Consider the following 20,982-nt stretch of genomic DNA (forward strand, 5'->3'; position numbering starts at 1 on the left):
CCTCTGCATCTCTCCTCTGCCTGCTGCCCTGTCCTCTGAGCAGGACAGCAGCTCCCTGTTTCCCCTCCCAAGGACAGTTATTTTTATCATTACTGCCTAGTTCTCAGAGGTCACATTCCCTCGAGGCTTTGGAGAGAAAACCTGCATGGTATCACTGTTTGTTTTTCTTCGTCTCAGTTTTAGTTTCTTTTTGTTCTAAGAAGTGGCTTTTTTACACTCCTCACCTAGAAGAGAGATGCTTATTTTGTCCATATATCCAACTGCCAGCTCAGGGCAGAAAGGGCGCTAGGGGTATAGCGGAGTCAAAGCCCAGGGAAAAGTTTCCCCACAGGTCTCTAGATCAGCATATCTCTAAAGGAAAAGGGAAGGGAGCTTGCCACATCCAGGAGGGCGCAATCTTGACTGCCTCATCAGAGAGGCTGGATGGGCCAAAACGGCTTTCAGTGAGCACAACCATACCAGAGTGGTCCAAAATAGCTGACAAATGTTTAGCCCCTGTCTCTTCATCTTGTGGAACAGATGGCTTAAGAGCCTGTTGAAAGCACCAGTATTAGGCCCTCCACAGGCAGACAAACTTTGAAGCCTGGAAAAGGTCAGCCAGGTAGAGAAGAGGCGACAAACATTGATGCCATTTGGCCAATGTCTCAAGAGCAGGGAACTGAGGCAGATTCCTGGTACTCTCATATCCTTGCATCCTATTGCCTATGGTTTTCCCTCTGGCTCCCCAAGTGAGTTCCCAGGCCAAGGGTGACTAGAAGGAGCTGCAGCTCAGAGGTGCCTTGGATGTTTGTCAGTGTTGGGTGAAGGGCATCATCTGCATTCACTGCACAGTCTGCACTTTTGTAAGTGGGGAGCAGAGGACTCCTCAGCAAAGGAGGCAAAGAGAAGTATTTCCATAACTTTGCTAAAGTGGTCCCTGAGTGCCAGTTTATCTGGCTGTGCCAATGTTCCTGTACTGGCACATGAGAAGGTGCTTAAAGGTTTTCTTGAAAGTGGCATTGCAGAGCGCATAGCAGGCTGGGTTGATGGTGCTGTTGACATAGCAGAGCCAATAGCCGATAGACCACACTGTATCAGGTACACAGGTCTCACAGAATGTGTTAATAAGGACCATCACATTGTACGGAGTCCATGTGAGTATAAAAGCTAGCAGGATAGCAAATATGGTCCGGGTGACTTTCTTCTCCCTGGCTGCCATCTGGCGCTTCTTCCGTACTTGGCTCCTGGCAATGCTGGCAAACTTTCTGGCAACATTGACAGGGCGGCTGTTGGCCAGCGAGTTGTGTTCAGAGGCTCCAGCCTTAGCTGGGACAATCTCAATGGCAGTGACACATTCGGTCCCAGTTTGCTTGGTGACAATCTTAATCTTGGACCATTTGGAAGACGGGTTCACCCGGGGGTGGGATGGACTCTGCCCTTGCCCCACTGGCAAGATTTCTGCTGTTGGCTTGTCTTTTGTGGTTTGGGTCATGCTGACTGTGCTGGACTCATTGGAGGTCTCCTTCTCTTCCTGATGGCCAGTAGCCTCTGTCTGGGCTGAGGTCTGGTCATCCACTTTCCCATTCCTCACCTCCTCCTTCACTTCCACGGCCCTCTTTGGAGAATTGTTGTTGTTCTGTTTGATCAAGGGGCCTTTGAAGAAGGTGATGGACTTGCCTTTCCTCTCTTTCCTGCTTTCAGGCTTGTGCCTCCTCACTCTGCTCCTGCTGGCCAGTGAAATGTGGATGTACAGCACTGTCATGATGACCACAGGCAGATAGAAAGCAGCGATGGCTGTGCCAAAAGTCACTGCAGGGTTGGAAAGGAACTGGATGTAGCATTCCCCCTCAGCGACTGTCCTCTTGCCCACAATGAACTGCCAGAACAAGATGGCAGGGGCCCAGAGAATAAAGGACAGTATCCACGCGGCCGCAATCATTAACCCTGCCATCTTGGTGGTCCTCCTGGCTGGGTATGTCAGCGGCTTGGTGACACAGAAGTACCGGTCAAAGCTGATGATGAGTAAGTTCATGACAGAGGCGTTGCTCACCACATAGTCCAGGGCCAGCCACAGGTCACACACCACAGCACCCAGTGGCCAGTAGCCTTTGATGATATAGAGAGTGTAGAGATTCATGGAGAAGACCCCAATAATGAGGTCTGCACAGGCCAGGCTGAAGAGGAAGTAGTTGTTGACAGTCTGGAGTTGGCGGTTCACCTTGATGGACAGCATCACCAGGATGTTCCCCACCACAGTGACAAGGCTTAGTGAGCCAGTGACTGTGACAATGAAAACCAGCTCTACAGTCTTGTAGTTGGTGGGAGGCTGGATGGTCACCTCGGAGTGGTTGCTGGCAGTGAAGTTGTCGTAGGTCATGTTGGCCATCTTCACCTGCCAGGGCTGAGCAGAGAGGTTGCGCATGGGGTCTGCAAAGGGAGAAGAAACAAAAGGGAAGAATATCATATCTGCTGGCCCATATGTCTATCCAACCACAGCACCGTAACTATAAGCTTCTTTAATTAATCTTAGTTTAGCTAACGTACCAGCATTAACTATATAAAATCCAACTGTTTCCTTCTCATATTTTCTCTCACTCTCTTTCCCGACCTTTCTCTTGCTGTACTGTTATGCTTTTTTACCCAGAAAGCCCAGGTGTTTCCAGAGCTGCATGTGAGGAGCCTGAAACAATGAAGCAGTGAGGTTGGAAGTCAGGAGAGCATAAACTAAAAGGATATTTTGGCTCTCTACTAGGATCACTGATACTAATGAGCTGGAAGTGGTGCATCCTATCAGCAGGCTGAGCCATGCAACACCTCACATCCCTGTGAATCGCTTGCTCCAGACTTTGCAGGAAAGGTGAGGGGGAAAATCTCTTTTGACTGGTGTGCCCCTCCTCCAGCCTCTTATCAAGAGATCAACTTCCCAGCTCCAGCATGGGAGAGACCCCTAGCTCCTGCTGCAGAGACAGAGACCCAGGTGGGAGCAGAGCCCCAAGATAAAAAGTCCTGTGGACAAGAAACAGGCACCAACCAAGTCATCTGGGAGGGCTGCTCAGCCCAAGTGCTTGCAACACTTCCTACTCCTTCATTTTCCCAGGCCAGTGTTGTTTTTAGCTAATGCTCAAAAATCTCCCAGCATTGTTTCCCGTCTGCCTTTTCAGCCCTCTCTCCAGAAGCTATTTCAAGGTACAGTTTGTGTCCCTAGACTGGCACAGCCTTGGGAGCATCCCCTGGCCTTCTTTAGCAAAGGAAGAGACACACGGGGCTGCAGGGAGAGGACTCAGGGGTGGAGCAGCAGCCCTTTGCCCTGGGCTTTCACAGGGTCAGCCTTGCCCTATGCCAGCTGTGTCCCATATTCACTTCCCAGGCACTAGCCGAGCCCTGTTTATTTATCTGGCCCCTTGAAATGTACTGCCAGGAGTGACCCATGGCCCCTTGATTTACCTCCCAACTCCTCCCTTCCTCTCAATGCTGGGTTCCTTTACACCCCTGCCACAGAGCGATCTCAGGTAAGTCCCCACACCTCCTGTCTGTGTGAACCCATCCATGCTAAGCCATGGCTGAGCTGGTAGGTGCCAGAATACCCCCCCCCCGCCCGCCTGCCCGCCCGCCCCCGTGGTGAGCAGGCAGTGGCAAGACCAAAGCTACTAGGAAGCCACTTGCTTTAGGGCTGGGAGACACTATCCACAGCTTTGCCAGAGCCACCCGAGGGGAGAAAACATAAAGGCCTTCAGTTTGGCTGTGCCCCAAAGCAGGCTCTGCAGGCATCTTGGGGGGATCCACGCTCCTAACGGCTGGAGAGGGGCCTCACTCAGCCCTGCCTCTGTGGAGCCAGGGAACATCTCTGCATTCGTAGCACAGCCCCAGCATGCCTGAGCTCCCAGGAGGGTGTTGGGAGGCAACAAAAAGAGACTTGGATCCTGCAGTGCCTGCCTGGAGGAAGGGGGCTGCCTGAGCTGAGCATAGCAGGCGACGGAGCCTCGCCAAGGCAGCAGTGGTTGCAGCAAGGACCTCTGGGCACAGAGCCAGTGCCTTGCTGCTAGGACAAGAGCAGGATATGTGTGCCTCAGGCATGTCCCGCTGCCCTCTTTGGCTAGTCTTGGGGAGGAGGCCACCCTGAACCACCCCTAGCCTGCAGAGGGAGGACAGTCCCTGGGAGGAGCATCCTGCAAAGCCCAAATCAGGGCCCACACAGCTCACCTGTGTCTCCAGCGGCCAACAGCTCCTTCTGGAGGAGGAGACCTGGGACAGAGAAAAGAGCAAGTTAGGGCACAACCGCAGCCCTGAGGTGTTCATGCAAGCCTCGCAATCTCTTACCAGGTACAAACCTGGACACCTTGGCCTGCTTTTCCAACAGAGGCTGCAGCTGGTTTTGAAGCAGTTTGGGTATGTGCTCCCATTTGAGGAGGTGCCCCAGGGTGAAGCCTCTCCTCGTGGGCCTATTTTCTTGCCAGGGTGCTGCTAGTCAGAGAGGGATTTTTCTCCCAAATTAAGCTCTCCCAGATTACCAAAGGGCTGTCACAGTATGGCGCAAGCTGTTGAAGGCCCTGCTCTTGCACAGTGAGTTGGTATGAGCAGAAGTGTCCAGCATCTGCCTGTGAACCTGCCTCTGCCTCATTTCAAAAGAAACTGAGCCTTACCTGAAACAGTAAAATGGGGTTGATTACTTGCATAAAATACAGCACCCGGCACATTAACAAAGTGGTGACTCCACTTGGAAAAAGATACAGAAAACCCAAACAAGCCTGATACCGCCCCAGCCTTAATAAATACCATTTGGGATCAGTGGAAAGCACTGATTTCCACTCAGCCAAAGCGCATCTTCCCAGCAAATAGATGGACGGTGCCTGCTCCATCGTCTCAGAACAGACACAAGCCAAACCCTGAAATGTTTTCACCACCTATCCCTCCAGAGCACATGGTTTTACAGCGAGATTGTGAGCGTGGCCAGCTGCTGGCTCTCGGCGGCCACTAGCCGTGACAGCAGGCAGATCAGGCAGCCTGGGGTGAAGGTGTGTGTGTGGCTGCAGTGACTCCGAAACAGGCACTGCCTGGGAAGGCAGCTCTGGGACAGCGTCCCCATGTCACACCGTGCCCGCAGCCACGCCAGCGAGGGAGGCGTTCATTCGCCTGGGTAGAAGCAGCCAAGTCAGCCTGTTACATAGGATTATTTACAAAAAGCAGCAAAAATAGCGGACTGTCTTCACCCAAACCAAGATGCCTGTGATTAACCCCCAGGGAATTTGTTAAGAGGAGTATGGACCTTAAAAAAACAGAAAAAAAACAATTGGTATGTTGAGATGAAGGGGAAATACCTGGAAGGGGAAAAAGAGAAGCAAAGGTGCTGGGGAGGGCGGGCTGGACAGAGGAGCCTTCCAACCTCCCTCTCCCTCACCAGTGGCCTCCTGGAGGCAGGGGGCATCCCCCCGCCACTGCCCCAGGAGGGGCAGCCCCCCAGCAGCTCCACCCTGAGCACGGCCTGGGGCAGAAGCCCCGCTGCCCTGCTCTCCCCAGTGCCCTGGACATCCTTTTCCCTCTGCCACCCCTGTCCTGCCAGTTACTACACTGATGCCAGAGCAAACAGGGAGGAGGCCTTAGGAAAACTTGCCACAGCTGGAAGAAAAGGAAAGAAATGAGGAATGTATTTTCATATTAAGCCCTACTTAATATTTCATAATACTTCCAGGGCAAATGTTTTTCTTTTTCTTTGTCCTCCATATCTTTAACAAAAGGACAGTATTTTTTGTGATCATTTTTGTCGTATAGCTGAGTACCTGCTGAGAAATCAAACTCCTCGGGACTGCTTGGAGTCGGTGGCAGGATCAGGTGGCCACGGCAGGGCTGTGGGACCGATTGACCACGGCAGCCCAGCGTGATCCAACCCGTCAGGCAGGCGGCCGAGAGCCACCAGCCGTGGCAGGGAGCGTGCTCAGCAAAGCGCTCCTCTCGAAGGTAGCTTAACTAACCAAGCTGGCTCTGAATGCCTTGGCCATCACGAAGTTGGTTTTGCTAAATGTGTATAACACTCGAGTTTCAGAAATAGAGTTTGGCAAGCTTTGATAGCATTTTGCAACTTTAAAGTCTTAAAAAAAAAAAAAAAAAAAAAAAAAAAAAAAAGCCCTGTGCCTTCGGTTTGTGGTGAGAGTAGAAGATTTTTGTCATGAGCAAGCATCCAAGGTTTTAATATCATCACTTTTTAAAGAAATGCAGAAGTAAGAAATGGAAGTGTGATTGCTGAGATGCTAAAAGTATTTTATAAAAACTGGGGTGCCAATGTACCTAGTAAGGCAGTTTCTACATTAGCCATGAACGAAGATTCAAAATCCTGTGAAAGGGCAGCGGCAATATCAAAGCTTTTGTGATCACTGTGCACAAACCATGGTGGTTTTGAGGTAGTTTGTTGTTGTGTGCATGGGAACAGGTACAGAACAGACCCCCACAGAGAGGCTACAGCTGCCATAGGCGCCGAGATTTTCTTGCATGCGTCAGGGCAAAGCAAGTGGGTGAGGGACAAAGAAATACCTCTGTACTATTATCCTCTTAGAGTGTTACAAATGGCTTATGAAGAGAAAAGTGCTTTTAAAAGAAAGCAACACCCTTAGGTGGAAAGAGTAGACGCACCAGTTATTAACCCCGCTAGGAAGCCCAGTGATGAATCCATGGCAGTGTCCTGCTTCGTGCAGCGTGTGGCGCTCCAAGTGAAAAAGAGCCACATCGAGATAGTGGGAAAGCTTTTTTTTTTTTTTGGTTTTATACCTTCTGGGCACTTAGCCAAGGAAGCGATAAGAGGTGGTAAATATATAAATGGCTTAGAAACATATAATCATGGCAGCCTGGGTGCTGTTTTAATACAAATGAAGTGAGTTGTAAATACTTAGCTTTGGTAACATGGGAAGATTTAGCTGTTATTCTTGTAATGTGATCAAACCATCGAAAAAACACTCAAACCTCCATCCCAACTCTTTCATAAAGAACTTGAAACAAAGTCATTTCTTTTTCGCTGCTAAAATCATTTTTCACTTTATGAAATTTCTTTCTTTTTCTTTTTTTTTCTTTTTTTTTGCCACTTTAATTTAGGCAACTATATTCCATTCTAAGTGCATTTAGTTACTAATCAGACTCTTGAAAGAAGCTAGTACTCCTAGCTGCCCAAAGTGAGAAAAGTCCAGCTCATCTCACTGCATAAAATTTCCTGTAAGTCACCAAAACTTTAAGGCAGAAAGACTGATGTAGCCCGGTTGAAATGTCTTTGGGTGCCACCCACAGGTCAAGTTGAAAACTTGTGTGCTGAAGAAGAGGAAACTGGATCCTGAAAACGAATGGCTTCAGTTGGTGTCTTGAAGATGAGACTTCACTGAAGGGCCAAGCTAACGAAGTCCTCCTTTGGGGGGTAGGCAGGAGAACGGCGGTGGGTAAGGGTGCACGGCCAGGAAGGGCTGAGCGCTACTGGCTTGCTCCCGACCTGCCCCAGCACACGGAGGCCTCCAGCAGCCTGATGTGGAGGGAAGCCCTGCCTGACGCTGTCAGCAGGAAGACACATACAACACTTGAAGTAACCTCAGACACCTTGGCTATTTTCTGCCCTGCTCCAGTCGATCAGGCAGCTTTTCTTCCCTCATCTTCTGCTTTCTCTGTCCTGCAGTGATGCTTTGTATCCATGACCAGAGCTCAATCTAGAGCTGGAAACAGACCAAAGGTGTCATGAGTTTGCTGGGTCTCCACGATCAAGCCAACGTGGTGTCTGTATAGCCGCAGCAGAACGGCTGCAGGGGTGGCACTGGGGACAGACACTGCGTGTGGTGTTTGGGCTGCTTTGCAGCCCTCTCTGGGTAAATTTGCCTGGCTTTGTCCTAGAGGCAATAGGACTCCACTTTAACAGCACACACTCCAACCCCCTGCAGCTTTTTTCTTCTTTTTTTTTTTTTTTTTTTTTTTTTTTTTTGCTTTCTTGCTATCCTTCCCTCTTCCCTCCTCAAGGACAGGCAGCCCCAGAGCCTATGGGGGAGTTTGCTGGTATGAAAAGCTATCTTCATACTTTACATTTCACATGATTTAACAGCTCCCTGTCTCCCTCTCTGCATTTTTATGAGAAGCAAAGGAGAATTTTACTGATGATTGCCATGGGACTGACCCAGCAGAGAGGTTCTTGCTCAGCTGCCAGATACCTTTGATGTGTGCTGTCAGAGTGAGGGGATGCCTTGGCCTCTCCAAGGCCACTTTGTCCATCACAAGTGGCCCTGAAGCTCAGGGAGGCATAGGGGTGGTTAGTAGCACTCAAGACACGTGGAGGGGCCAGGGCCAGGCACAGCCCCTGGGTTTCCAGGGGCTGGCGGACAGCTCTGCCTACACCCAGCAGGATGTGTGCAAGGGTGGAGGGAGCACATGGCAGAGCTGAGGTGCCATCAGATACCTCAGTGAGATTCGTGCTCTTTCATGCCAGGCACATCACTGCACCAGGCTTCTGTGAAGCCTCCCAGATAGCAAAGGACCTCTCTAGCTGCCAGGCATCCACATGTGACAGAGAAGGGTGCTTTCAAACCATCCTCTTCCTTTACACCATGCAAAATCCCTCTCCCTTGTCCTCCATGTGCTTCTCTCTCACCTCCTGTGCCTCCAGAGCACTTATTTCCCCTTTCCCACCCCCACCACCTCAGGTCCTCCATGCTGCATCTCCCTGTCTCCATCTTCCTTGGCACCCATCTCCCTCTGCCCCCTCCCTCCACATCAGTGCCACAGTCAAGCAGGAGATGCAGCCTTGGCAAAGCCCAGATGACATTTCAGAAGGGCTCCGAGGGCTGACACCTGACAGAGAGCATAACCTGGGACATCAATTGGATTTACTCCCCGCACTCCCTGTCCCTTGTCTGCAATGCTCAGCAGGTGCTCGCCCAGACCCGCTTTCACCAGTAAGCTGCAGCAAACTCAATCACTGGCCTCCTCCCTCCCTAAGCCTTTTAGCAGTGATTTATGGCTGTTTTTCTGCTCTCCCTCTGAGCCATTAGGAGCCTTGGACTCCTCACTGATAAGATCTTTTGGTCTAAGGGTTTCTGTGGCCCCAGCACCACAGAGTCAAGCCATTAGCAAGTGTGTTCTCAAGGCAGGGAAATGCCTTTCCCTTCCCACACCCCTCCTGTGGATTATGGATGAGGAGATGGGTAATAAAATCCAGAAGAAAAGGCAGTAAATAAGGTGTGGTCCACCTTCTTTGGGCAGCACGTGGCACAGCAGGGTCCTCATCACTGCCTGGGATCACAGCTGCTACCATGGAAGGGTCAGACAGACAAGTTTGCTACAGAGCAGGAGACAGAAGTCAGTCCAGCCCACTCCTTCTCGATCATGAAGTGAAATGTGAGGGGAAGGGGGAAAGCCCCTGTTAGTCTTTTGACCTATACCTTGTAGGCAACCCTGACAAGCCTTCACGGCTTTTCAGCCTCCTGCAAAGTAAGTACCTGGCAGCCCACTGCCAGGTAGACAAGGAGAAAGTCCTGTCATGGATTGCTAATGATCATCCTGTACCCAAAAAGCTTGCAATAAATAGAAGCAGGCACTCCATCTGGTGCAATTAGTAACTAAGCACCTGCTGAGCACTCACAACACATGAGACATGGAGGGTCTGGAAAGCTGCACTCCATCCTCCCCACCCCATCACTTCCTGTGCGGTAGGAGACCAGCTTCCTTCCCCATCTCTTTTGCAGTGGCTGATTTCCCCACCGGGTGTATATGTGAATACAGCCATGCATGGTTTCCCACAGGACCAGCTCATCAGCAGAAAGATACTGGTATTTACACGCACATACACACACACTCACACACAATGGTGGCACCTTGAGCTGTGGCATTAATTTCTGGAACAAGCTGCCAGAGGCACTTCAGCTTTGTAGTATTGCTGTCCTAACGCTGCAATCAGATGCTTCTCTGGAGAACAGGCAGTTGCAGGCAAGAGCTATAGATCCCAGTGGAGATAAGCGGTAACTCCACAGCCTGCACTGAGGATGGGTGCTCAAAGCGGGCTCTCTGACTGTTCCTCCTGGCCAGAACCTGCTGAGTCTATGAAGCCCTCCTCCATCAGCCAAATAGCACATTTGCTTGAGGTGCAATTGAGACCCTTTGCAAGAAGATGCTCTTTCACAGGCTCCTGATCCTCCTGCCATTTCTGTCTACCCCTGCAGCCCCAGTGTCTCCTAACTCTGCTTCGCACCGCGTGCAGCCTTCCTGCTGCACCGCAATGTTCCCCTGCCCTGTCCTCCACTGCAAGGATAGCCACACTCTCCCTGCTCTTGGCCCTGCCTCTGTCCCAGCCCCAGTTCAGGACCTGAAACACACAGTCGTGCAGTTTGCAGGGCATGGGGGAGTGAAGGAGAGGCTGAAGGTGCAAACTGACATCTGATCCATGCATGACTTGTAAGGAGGTCTCAGGAAATGAGCAGGACTGTGCTTGCACCCAACGTGAATGAAGGACATCACGTATCATCACATGAAACAAAGCTCAACACTAGTATGTCTGTCAGAGGGAGACATTCATAGAAGGACAGGAATTAGATAAATCCTTTGCATTTGCGAAGGAATATAAGTGTAAGCTGCTCCCAGAGGAGACGGGCTTTTGATCTGCGCTTATTAAATCAGGACCTTTGGAGGAACAGCAAAGCTGAAAGACACCGAGCCCAGTGCGCTCCCACCCCAGCAGCCAAGGGGCTGATGCAGCTACAGCTTCTGGTTTGACGTCCCCGTGTAAAGCCCAGGCACGTCACTTGTGCTAACGCCCTTCCAGAGGTGGAACTCTGTCGCTCCCTGCGAGGGAGGGAAGCTGCCCCCACTCCCCGCTGCAGGGGCAGGGGAGCCCTGGGGCGACACGCGCATCCCACGGCACAAGCTGCGGCACGCTGAGGACCATGGTTTTTACTCAGCCCCTTGCAGCGCGGCTGGGTGGACCCCAACCCGACCGGCACCCTGGAGCAGGGAGCTCCGGCAGGCTCATTGCCTGCGGGAAGCAGGTTTTGGCCATGGTGCAGGGGCTGGTGTTCACAGGCAGGCGCAGCCCAAAGCACCGTGGCTCCAGTTTGGTGGGAGGGTTGAAGGTTGAGGTTAGCGTGGGCCCAGGCCAAATCAAGGCTGGCATTTTCATTGCAAAGAGCTGCTAAAGCTGCAAAAAAGCCCAATAAGTCATCCCAGCCCCAATCCCAGCCTTCTCCTGTTTATCTTGGCTTTCCTAAAAGCGCCAAGAGGGTAAAAATCTAATGGGATTAGTTCTGACATGTTAAATTGCTAATGTAATGCAGGTCTGAGCATTTAGCGCAGAGATAACTGAACTCCGAGAAAAGAGAAGGAGGCAGGGAAGAAGGGAGAGGGAGGAAAGGAAGGGAAAGATAGAAACATGCTAAATGGTTACTTGTATTTGTGTACGCGTGCATGTGCGTGTGTGTGTGTGTGTGTGTGTGTGACACAAAGGGAAGGAGTGAGACTCCGCAACGGGTGATGGTTTGTGGTGATAATTGCGTTACCTAATACTCATTAATTAGTTACTGAGTCATGGCAGCAGTTTACATTTAGTGAGTGATTGTTCTGGTTGACAGATTCACACCCCTCAAAGAGTGTGAAAATATAGCTCCTAGATACCAGTAATAGGCACCTTAGAAATATGATAGATGGATGGAGAGAATAAAGGGGGGGGCTATTCCTAGCAGGGAGATGAGCCCGGGTTTGCACTGTCAGGGAGGCCTCTGCTTGGCTGATATCAGGCTGGGCAGGCTGCTCCTGGGCCTCTACATCAAGAACGATTAAGGCAATAAAACAAACAGGAAAACAGAAAGGAGAACAGCCAGCGGTATTTGCTCCATTAAGATGCCAGGGCTCCCTGCACCCTCCAAGCTCCAGTTGGCAGGCGGCGTTGGCACCTGGTCAATGATCCCTTGAAGTCCTTATCTAGCTCTAAGCAAGATATGATCCATCTCGCCGGCAGAATAGCTCATCACCAATAATGTATGGGATGGATCTGGGCATTTTATTTGTTTCTATTGAATAATTTATTCCTGTTTCTTTCTCTATTATTCAACCAGTTCTGATGAGGTAAAAGAAAATTACTCTGTTCCCACAAGCAGGGCATCTCAGAGAGTTTTTCCAGGAGCCACAGGACAAGCAGAAGGCAGCTGGTGAGGGCAGGGGAAATGGAGACTCAGTCATCCTAGTGCTCAGCACATTTGTGCTTCACAATTTGAAAAATCCTGGATTTGCAGCCCATAAGCATTGCAGCCACCTAATGTGACTACTGGCACAGTGCAAGCCAGAAGGCTCGCCTGTATTTGCTCCTGTTTGTAACCGGGTGCCTATCGCTGTATTTCAAAACAAAACCAAGAGACACCATCCAAGCTGACGTCTGCTCAGCCATGCGAAATGCTCCACACATTTTGCTCCACACATTTAGGTAGCGCTCATTCCAGCAGATTGATCAGCACCCACATTTTCAAGCCTTGGCCCAGCACAGGAGCCAGCTAAACGCTCACCCTCCAAGAGGCCGCTCCCCACGTGCCCTGGCACCGCTGTGCCCCCGTGCCTGAGCAGGGCTCCCCTCCCCTGCCACCCCCCGGGCTTGCCCTGCCTCGGACGTGGTCTGCATCACACCCCGGTCACAAGCGGCTAACGCGCACGCTGCTCGCGGCATTATAAGAAACAAATTGGTGAGAAAGTGTTTTTAAGTGTTTAAAAGTCACATATACAAATAACCTTCCCACATATTGGCCTCTCCGACGATTGATTAACCATCTGTTTGGCCTAATAGCCAATCCATAAATGTAACTCGAACAGAAAGCGCGCCAGTTAGACACCATGCAAAACAGAGCTCAGCCTGACCCTGCTGCGCCCAGCCTGCGGCTCCCGGGCACCGGCGCCCCGCGAGCAGCTCCCGCAGCGGACCCGGCTCCTGCGGGTAACGTCACTGCGAACGGCCCAGCTCGCCGGCCCCAGCGGGCCCCGGCGCCTGCCCGGCGCAGCGCCGGGCCGCAGCGGGACCACGGGGGACACGCTGGCCCGTCCCTCCCGCGCGCCGTGCCTCGGCCGCCCGACGGCGGCGGGAGGCGGCGAGCGGCAGGAGCGCGGCCGGGCTTTCAGCTGTGCCCGGGAGGAGCGGTGCTTCCCCTCTCCTCTCTACTGCATTAATCCTCTCTGCCTCAGAGAGATGCTCACGGTCTTTTATATCCCTGGGATGAAGCTTTAATAGGATCCAGCTGTTTCAAGGCAGTGCACCAGAAATAACCCTGCTGCAGCCACAGGTCCTGCTGTGGGGAGAGGCTTGCAGAGAGGGCAAGGCGGGCGGATGGCGGAGGATTACAGCGACAAGTGGCTGCCTGGATTAGCTGTGTTCTCCCCAGGGAGAGGCTAGAGTCTGGGATCAGAGGCCTGCAGGAGAGAGCGCTGGAGGGGAGACCTGGGGAAAGAGTGTGCTGGAGGGCAGGGAACTGTGAGAACAGCCTCGACCGCAGGCGCGGCTGGTGGAAGAGCTGCTCCCCTACCCAGGAGGCAAAGACAGCCCTCATCTGGGTCCAGCAAGGGGGTGCACTCACACCCTGCCAGACCTGGGGGGATCCAGCTGCAGGAAAGCAGTGCCATCCCTCCCCACCCAGCTGCCGCCCCACAGAGGCCTGGCTGCCCGTGTCAGCCCCCCACCGCCCACCCAAGGTGCGAGCCATCCCCAGCACCTCCGCAGGAACCGAGATGGCCCTGAGCGATGCACGGACTGGGCCCTGCTGGGCCACAGCACCCTGTAGCAGCCCCCATGGACGCGGGGTGGGGGGCATGGTCCTCTATACAGAGGGGAAAAGAGCCATCCAGCAGCACTGGGTGCCTACAGATGTCCCTGCAGGGGCACTGGGCAAACAGTGGGATGGGCTCCGTGCACCAGGGCCCCAGTGTTCACCATGGCCTTCGCAGGCACCTGTGCAGAGGAGAGCTGTTAGTAGGGCAGTAGGGGGCTGTGCTTCTCTTGGTAAGAGGTTAATCACATAGCTGAGTGACAGTGGAGGGGAAAGCATCAAGGTGCTCAGCTGAAGTTTTAAAGAGCAGGCCAGTGAGACCAGAGTACCTTGTCCCATGGAGCAAGGAGAAGTTCTGCAGGGCTTTGAAATGGCAAATAAGCCACCTAGGTGATGGGCAAGAGAAAAGGGAGCTGATGGAGGAGAATGCCAAAGACCAGAAAAAGTAAAGGCGAGGGAGAGGGGCTTGAAAGGTGGATGTGGACGTGGATGTGGATGTGACAGCACAAAATTGTGCTTACGAAAGCAAGAGGGAAGGGACATCGCAGCAGATGGGGATCAGAAGAGAGCTCTAGCCCTAGGAATAGACAGGAGAGGTGAATCTTCAGGGTGGCTGTGAAAAAAAGAACTGAAAGTATTAGAGCCATCTTGGCCACAAAACCTGCCAGAGAGTTTGGGGGTGAAAGTGATGCTTGAGCAACAGGCCAGAGTCAAAGGCAGGATGGGGAATCACCCACAGAGAACAAATAAGGTAGGAGCAAGAGTCTCAAAACTCAAAAAGCCCGAGCACTCTCTTTTTGCCACACACAGCTTGAGGTTAGTCTTGCAGGAGACTCTGAGGACAATTCGTGATCCCAGCAGAGAAGCAGTAACAGTGCTGGGCTCGCAGGAGACTTTTCTCTGTGCTGAAGGAGATGGAGGACAGGGCTGTGTGGGATCCTCCCAGGTTGACTCTGCAGAGAGCTGTGCGGAAGGGGAGGGCAGAGTTCTAGGCCAGGGCAGAGTCGTGGGAGGACACGTGTGGAAGTGAGCGCATGGAAGCAGGAGGAGGCGTGCACGCGAGGAGAAGTTCAGCTGGTGCAGGCACTCACTACAGGGCTGGAAGAACAAGCCTGGGGTGTTCAGACAGCCTAGAGAGAAGCAACAGTGAAGAGCACTGGACAGTGACAGTCGGTGCAGGGTGGGATAGGGATGAAAGGGAGGGCAGAGGACAGCAGTTGGAGACGGAGGTGGGAAACCAACACCCTAGTGCATGTTCAGAACAGTGAAGAAGAGGAAGAACATCAGGACAGGAGCAAAAGAGCATGGGCAGGAGAGACCAGGGCATGGGCAGAGATCATGGGAAATGTGAAGGCGCAAGAGGAGGAGAGCAGGTTAAAAAAAAACCCTTGGGAATGGGAAGGCAGAGACAAGGAGAGAAAAGAAGTGGGAATAGCTTTTTGGCTGCCGACTGGGATTGCAGAGCTCCCTGGTAGAAGAGCCCCAAGGAACTCTTCTGAGAGGGAGAGACATCACTGGGAGATACTACTTGCAAACCTACCTCTGGTGCCTTCCTCAAGGCTCCTGCTCGGCATGGCTCTGCTCCTTCGGTGGGCCATGCTGCAGCCACGGTATGCGCAGGCCTAGGGCTCAGCCACTCAGGCTGGCCAGTGAGGACACCACAACACGGCAGTGCCAGGCAAGGTGCTCCCATCCCACGGCCTCCCTGGCAGCCTGACCAGCTGGCGTACAGCAGTAAGGAAGCACCACAGAGACGGCAGAAGCAGGAGTGCAAGGACAGTATTGCATCTCTCCCTAGCGCCTGGCTGGATAAAGAAGTGCTGCTGTGCTGGAGGCACCCTGCCTCCACCAGCCGATGGCCTCCCCTGGTCCAGCGGCCACCCACAGCCTTCAGGGGCAAATGCAGGGCACATGCCCAGGTGCTGCGGCTGGAAACCTCTGTGGGTCACGGCACTTCAGCTCATACAGCCCAGCAGTATGAAGAGCCCTGCTCTCTTGCTGGAGGATGGTGGTTCCCCAGCCTTTCACGACCCTTACACTAACTCTGCAGGCGTTTTGCTGTGCTGTGCGTTGGCTTTAACCATCTCCCTGCCTGGGGCTGCACACAGCAGCAGAGGGTTTTTGTGAGTCAGACAGCACTTATGAGCAGTGGCTTGGTGACATGAGCTCCACAAATACTCAGTCTAGGATCAGAGACAACCGTGCTAGACACTATTCCTAAGCACTACAGAAAGACAGGCGCAAATCCAGGCAACTCCATCTTTTATCAGACAAAGGCTGATGCCAATAGGATTTCGTTGCACTCTGCTCCTGCACATATTCTTTGGCTTTATTTGGGAGTATATAATAGTGTAGCTGCCAGTGGAGCAGGGATCCAAGCTATCCCCAAACCACTAGAGAAAGCAAGATGCACAGCATGTTCTTTTCAATCGCAATCATGCAAAGACCCTACAAGGAGGCCTGTCCCTCCGAGGCAGCAGTCAGATCATTTTGCTGCCTTTCTAAGGGAACTAGCTGATATCAACATTAGGACGGTTTCCAAGTGAGGGGTCACTGAAGCAATGCTTTCCACTCATGAGCAGCTGTGGTGGGAGTTGTTCTGTGACCCGGAACAGCACGACAGAGTCCAGGACATTGTGTTTCCGAAATGGTATTTTCAGACCTTGCTATTGCAGCTAAAACTTTGAGTTTCCCACAGAATAATCAATCTAACACTGCCTAAAGATGAACTGTCTGACACAAACCATGACAGCATTAACCCTTAAACAAGTAGATGGTAGAGTTAACTCTTACCCTGCCAGTCACAGAGCATGTCAGTAATTTCTGTGCTTACTCGCACACCTAAACACTTGTCTTCAGATGCCAAAAGCTTTTGGTGCCATCCGCCGCTGCCTCCTGTGATAGCTTTGGCAAGGTACATGGGCATTGTCAATGTAATTTGCAAGCTGCAAGGTGCTGTAAATTACATTTAATTTAATACCAGTTATGGTAATACAAAGGCTGCTTCGCTGGCTGGATATATTATGTTTGGTTTCAACAGTACTGCACCATAGTTACCAAGAACTCTAGCAGAGCCCACTTCACTCAAGCAGCTCAGTTTGGCATTCAGAGGCAGTTGCTGTGGTTTATGTAGAGTCTGTCCATAAAGGTCAAACTTTCCAGCGCCCTCTCTTCCTACATGAATTAAACTCATCTGTGAGCTTCTTGAAGACAAGGAAACAGCCAGTGTGTTCCTCATGGCCCTCTCCAGCCCTCTCCACAGTGCAGAAATGATGAACAGGGTTGCTGCTCTTGCTCTGCTGAAGTCATGTCTCAGCCTTCCTAATGCTGAGGGAGGGAAAGAGGAAAGCAAGGCGAAGACCCTCTGTGGCACCTCTGCAATTGCGTTGGTCACTGAGCAGGGCTGAGGCTCATGCTGCTCAGGAGGAGCAGTGTGACGGCGACAGGGGCATGGTGAGACTGGAGGGCCAACGTTGCTCTCACAGCTCCAGCGTGCAAAACCTCGAGAAATGGTGTGGGGATTGCCAGAGTAATAAGGCTTTGTGTCTGCAGCCACTGTGTTTGAAGACTTTGACAGGCCAGTGAAGTTTGTTTTCTTGGCAAAATAACGTATTACCTGATGTAAATTATGTGGTCTTCATTCGAGTTCCTCTGTCCTGCCATGCTGCCTTAGGCATGAAGGTATCTCCTGCAGGGCTATGGGAACAGTCCTGGGGTAGAAAGCGTGACAAGTGGTGCCTGATAAGGGAGGAGGTCCAGGCTAGGGAGTTTTCCCAGAAGAGGGTCTTCTCAGGAAGCAGTTTGCCATTGCCCACTGTTTCCAGGGAACTGAAGGTCTGAAGTCATGTCAGATAAGGTCATACTGGCCCAAAGTCAAGCTCAAAGAAGGACAAGTACATCTGCAGGGAAGACAAGCTGGATGGCAATACACACATAGTATGGGGACACCTGTGTGTCTGCCGGGGGAAACTGGAGGCTGGTTGTGTGCCTGCCACTAAAACTCTCGGTGTTGCTACCAGGCTCTGCATGCACTGAGCCTTCTCCATGCCTAAAGGGTTACATGGATGTCATTGTGGGCAGTGCTCTCCTAAGGGCCACAAGTGTCTGGCATACTTTCCCATTTGGCTACTATTTAAATAGCTACCCATTAACACTATACAGATCGCCCCCGGGAGCTGTGCAGAAGAGCACGTGAGTCTTCCTAGAATTGGCAGCTGTTTTCTAACTGCTTGTCTGAATCTCTCAGAAGAGAGAAGGTTTTGGCATGACCCCCAGCTGCAAGTTTGAAGAGGCTTCCATATGGCCCAGGTGCTGAGCACCTCCTTGATGACTGATGCAGCCATGCTTGCAGCTGGCTCTGATGCTAATGCAGGCTAAGGAGAAGTAAGTGGGTGGAGATACTGGGAGAAAGATGGAAAAAAAAGGAGAGGAAGTAGGTAGAAATGACTTGATTCAGACTTCCACTTCTTTGCTGCCCCAGTTCCCACACCCTTGCAACTTCCTGAAATGTGTTCTTTAAAGATGTATTTTAGACCCAGAGCAGAATGGATGTTGAAATGGAGAATGAAAAGGGCATATCACCAAGTCAAACTAAACAGGGACTCTCTCAAGAACAAAGCCTGTTTCTCCAAAAGATGCCCATTAAAGCTCTGATTTAGAGCACCTAAAAGATCGGTTTGTGCACACAAAACTCTTGCAGCCTATATATGCATGTGGAAAGTCAAGCTGCATTTGTGCACAAAGCAGCAGCCTGTCACAGTTGTGGCCTCCATTTCCCTCTCCTCCTCTTGCTATTGCTCTCCCCACTGTTTTTTCAGATATGCAGCTGCCTTGTCAACTCTGCTGGGCAGAACAACTTGCTGGCCCAGTCCTGTTCACCTCTGTTGCTCACCAGGTATGAGCACATCAGGGAAAGAAGCGCTCCAAAGCAAGGACATGCCAGATACTGCTGTGTATCAGCAGTCCTTCTTGTTCTCACTATTTTTTACCAACCCTTGCTTTTTTCTTCCCCTGGGGAGAGGTTTGCCATTTTTCTTAAAAAAAAGAAAGAAGAAAAAAAGAAAAAAAAGAGATGACAAAAAAAAATAGTATCAACGGGATTCTCATGGGAACAGTTTAAAGAAAAAAATAATGCTCCTTTTGCAAACTCCGAGTAATTGGATCATAGTATTAATTAATCATTTCAGTTCATTTCTCTTCTGTGAAAGAAAACAGACCAACCAACTGAGATGACAGGAATGCCCCCTCATGTGGATAAACAAACCACTTCTGCTGGTAACCTTCCTACTTCTCCCTTCAGCCTCCCCTGCCTGCTCACCAGGTCACTCCTTGCCCTACGTTGCCACTCTGTTAGCAGACCTGCTAACTTTCTGCTGGGTGCAGGCTCCGAGCAGTGACACCCTGGCTTGGCTCCCACAGGAGCTGGAGGAGGCGTTCACCACGCACAGCACCATAACCCTCTCACAGATCCCTGCTTCCATGCCCCTTTTCCTACCAGCAGGAGAAAACCTAAGGCTCTGCCCTCTGGCCACCGCTCTGGCTGAATGGTGAACGTGAAAAGTGTCACTATCTCTTAGGATGTCTTTACGGGTGAAAACACCCATTTGGACACCCTGCTTTTTGTTAGGACACATATGGGGGCCTAGTCCAGGCCACAAAACAACAGCAGGTGCTCAGATCACAGAGGTCAATGCACTAGAAAGCAGGAGGTGATGCCCAGCAATAGCAATGGCTAAAAAGCATCTTGTTGCCTCAGGCTGAAATATAAGCATCATCATTGGTAATGTTTCACTGAAGGCCTGGGCTCTAGGAACCTGGCAGCTGAATATGCTGAAAGATAGTGCCAGCATCCACAAGCCACCCCACTGGCTGGATATCAGCCCTCCCTGTACCCCCACTCATTCTGCCAGTGGAAACAGGAAGAGCTGAGCCACTTGAAGAGGTCACTCAATGCACCTGTGACAAACCAGGGAGCCACTATACGTCTAACAAGAGCCACCACCTTTGTGAACTGCCAGCAGGGCATAAGCAATGATATTTTTTTTTTCTCAGACACAAAACTAACTGTGTAGGCTTGGTGTTTGCAAAGAACAGCTGGAAAATGTGGCCACGGCACAGTCAGAGAGATTTAAAGCAGAGAACAAGAGAACCCAACATTGCTTCAAATTAAAAAAAAAAAAGAAAAAAAAAAGAAAGAAAAAGAAAAGACAAGATCTGTTCCCTGATTTGAAGCCAATGCCATTATTTTGGGAAAAGGAAGGGTGGGGCTGATCCTTGCCCATAGCAGGCCATAGGGAGCACTGGGCAGCTGTGCCATCGCCAGTGGGAAGGGTGCAGCAGTGCCAGCAAGGGATAGAGGGCAGGGGGGATGCACGCCTCTGGGTGAAAGGCACAAAATCTATATCTCCCTTGCAATGCCCAACCTGGAAAGAGCTCTGCAGAGAGGTGAGTTGGCTTCTGCCTTGTCATGTCTTAAAGTCCTGGGAGATGTCCGCAAGGACCAAAGGCTTTTTGTCCTCTGTAGGGACAAAGTATCCAAAAGATAAGGGACTTTACCCCTGTTGCTCCTGTTGGAGAATAAAGGGAAGCTGAGGAAAAATGCATGTAGTTTCCTGCCTGGAAATCAAATCTTTTTCCGAGCGAGGTACTCAGGGAGCAAACAGCCTTCACCCGATGTTCCTCACTGTGAAGGGTGCCTGCCTCACTTGGGTGCAGGCTGCCTGTATTCCCCAGCCGGCTCACCTTTTCCAGTGCAACAGGGCCCACTCCTAGGTGATCAGAGGGACCCGAGGTGCCTTGGACTAAGGATCCCGGGCAGCACTGACGGGCTGCATGGGAGCAGGGAAGGGGAGCTGTGTCCCAGTGCTGTGGCAGGGCTGCAGCCTTGCCCACCACCACAGGGCAATGAGCTGGGAGGGTAGCGGTGAGCCCAACCTGCTGGACACTCCCGGTGACTCTGGAGTGCAGGAGAGTTGACAGAGAGACACCCCCACCACCCTTACAACCCTGCCAGGGACGACCAGGATGCAACATCGTCCGGGGGACGCACACACATACAGCCCCATGCAAAGGCAAGGCGTACTGTGCACCCCCCCCCCCCCCGCCCCCAGCGACTCCCGGGGGGGCGGCCCGCGGGAATGCCCTGCTCCCCCTCCCCCCCCCGCCCCATGCACACGGGCCCTCGAGCAGCGACTCACCGGGCAGCCCCCAGGGCGCGCCGCCGCCCGCCGCCGAGCGGTTCTCAGCGGCCATGGTGCAGCGC

The 20,982-nt window shown here is 51.9% G+C and overlaps 1 protein-coding gene across 1 annotated transcript; it reads right to left on the reverse strand.

Moving 5' to 3' along the window:
- Positions 1 to 928: 928 nt before the first annotated feature.
- On the reverse strand, positions 929 to 20,936 carry CHRM4 (cholinergic receptor muscarinic 4). The gene is made up of 3 exons (XM_062576364.1): positions 20,918 to 20,936; positions 4,180 to 4,221; positions 929 to 2,406 (listed from the first exon to the last, which is right to left on the reverse strand). Exon 3 carries the CDS (start codon positions 2,399 to 2,401, stop codon positions 929 to 931), a length of 1,473 nt encoding a protein of 490 aa, XP_062432348.1. The 5' UTR covers positions 2,402 to 2,406; positions 4,180 to 4,221; positions 20,918 to 20,936.
- Positions 20,937 to 20,982: the final 46 nt, after the last annotated feature.

This window comes from Rhea pennata, chromosome 5 (genome assembly GCF_028389875.1).
Source record: "Rhea pennata isolate bPtePen1 chromosome 5, bPtePen1.pri, whole genome shotgun sequence".
NCBI lineage: Eukaryota > Metazoa > Chordata > Aves > Rheiformes > Rheidae > Rhea > Rhea pennata.

What these genes read in the sequence shown, in the direction of transcription:
- CHRM4 (XM_062576364.1), bottom strand. Translation starts at nt 2,401, where the DNA reads ATGCGCAACCTCTCTGCTCAGCCCTGGCAGGTGAAGATGGCCAACATG.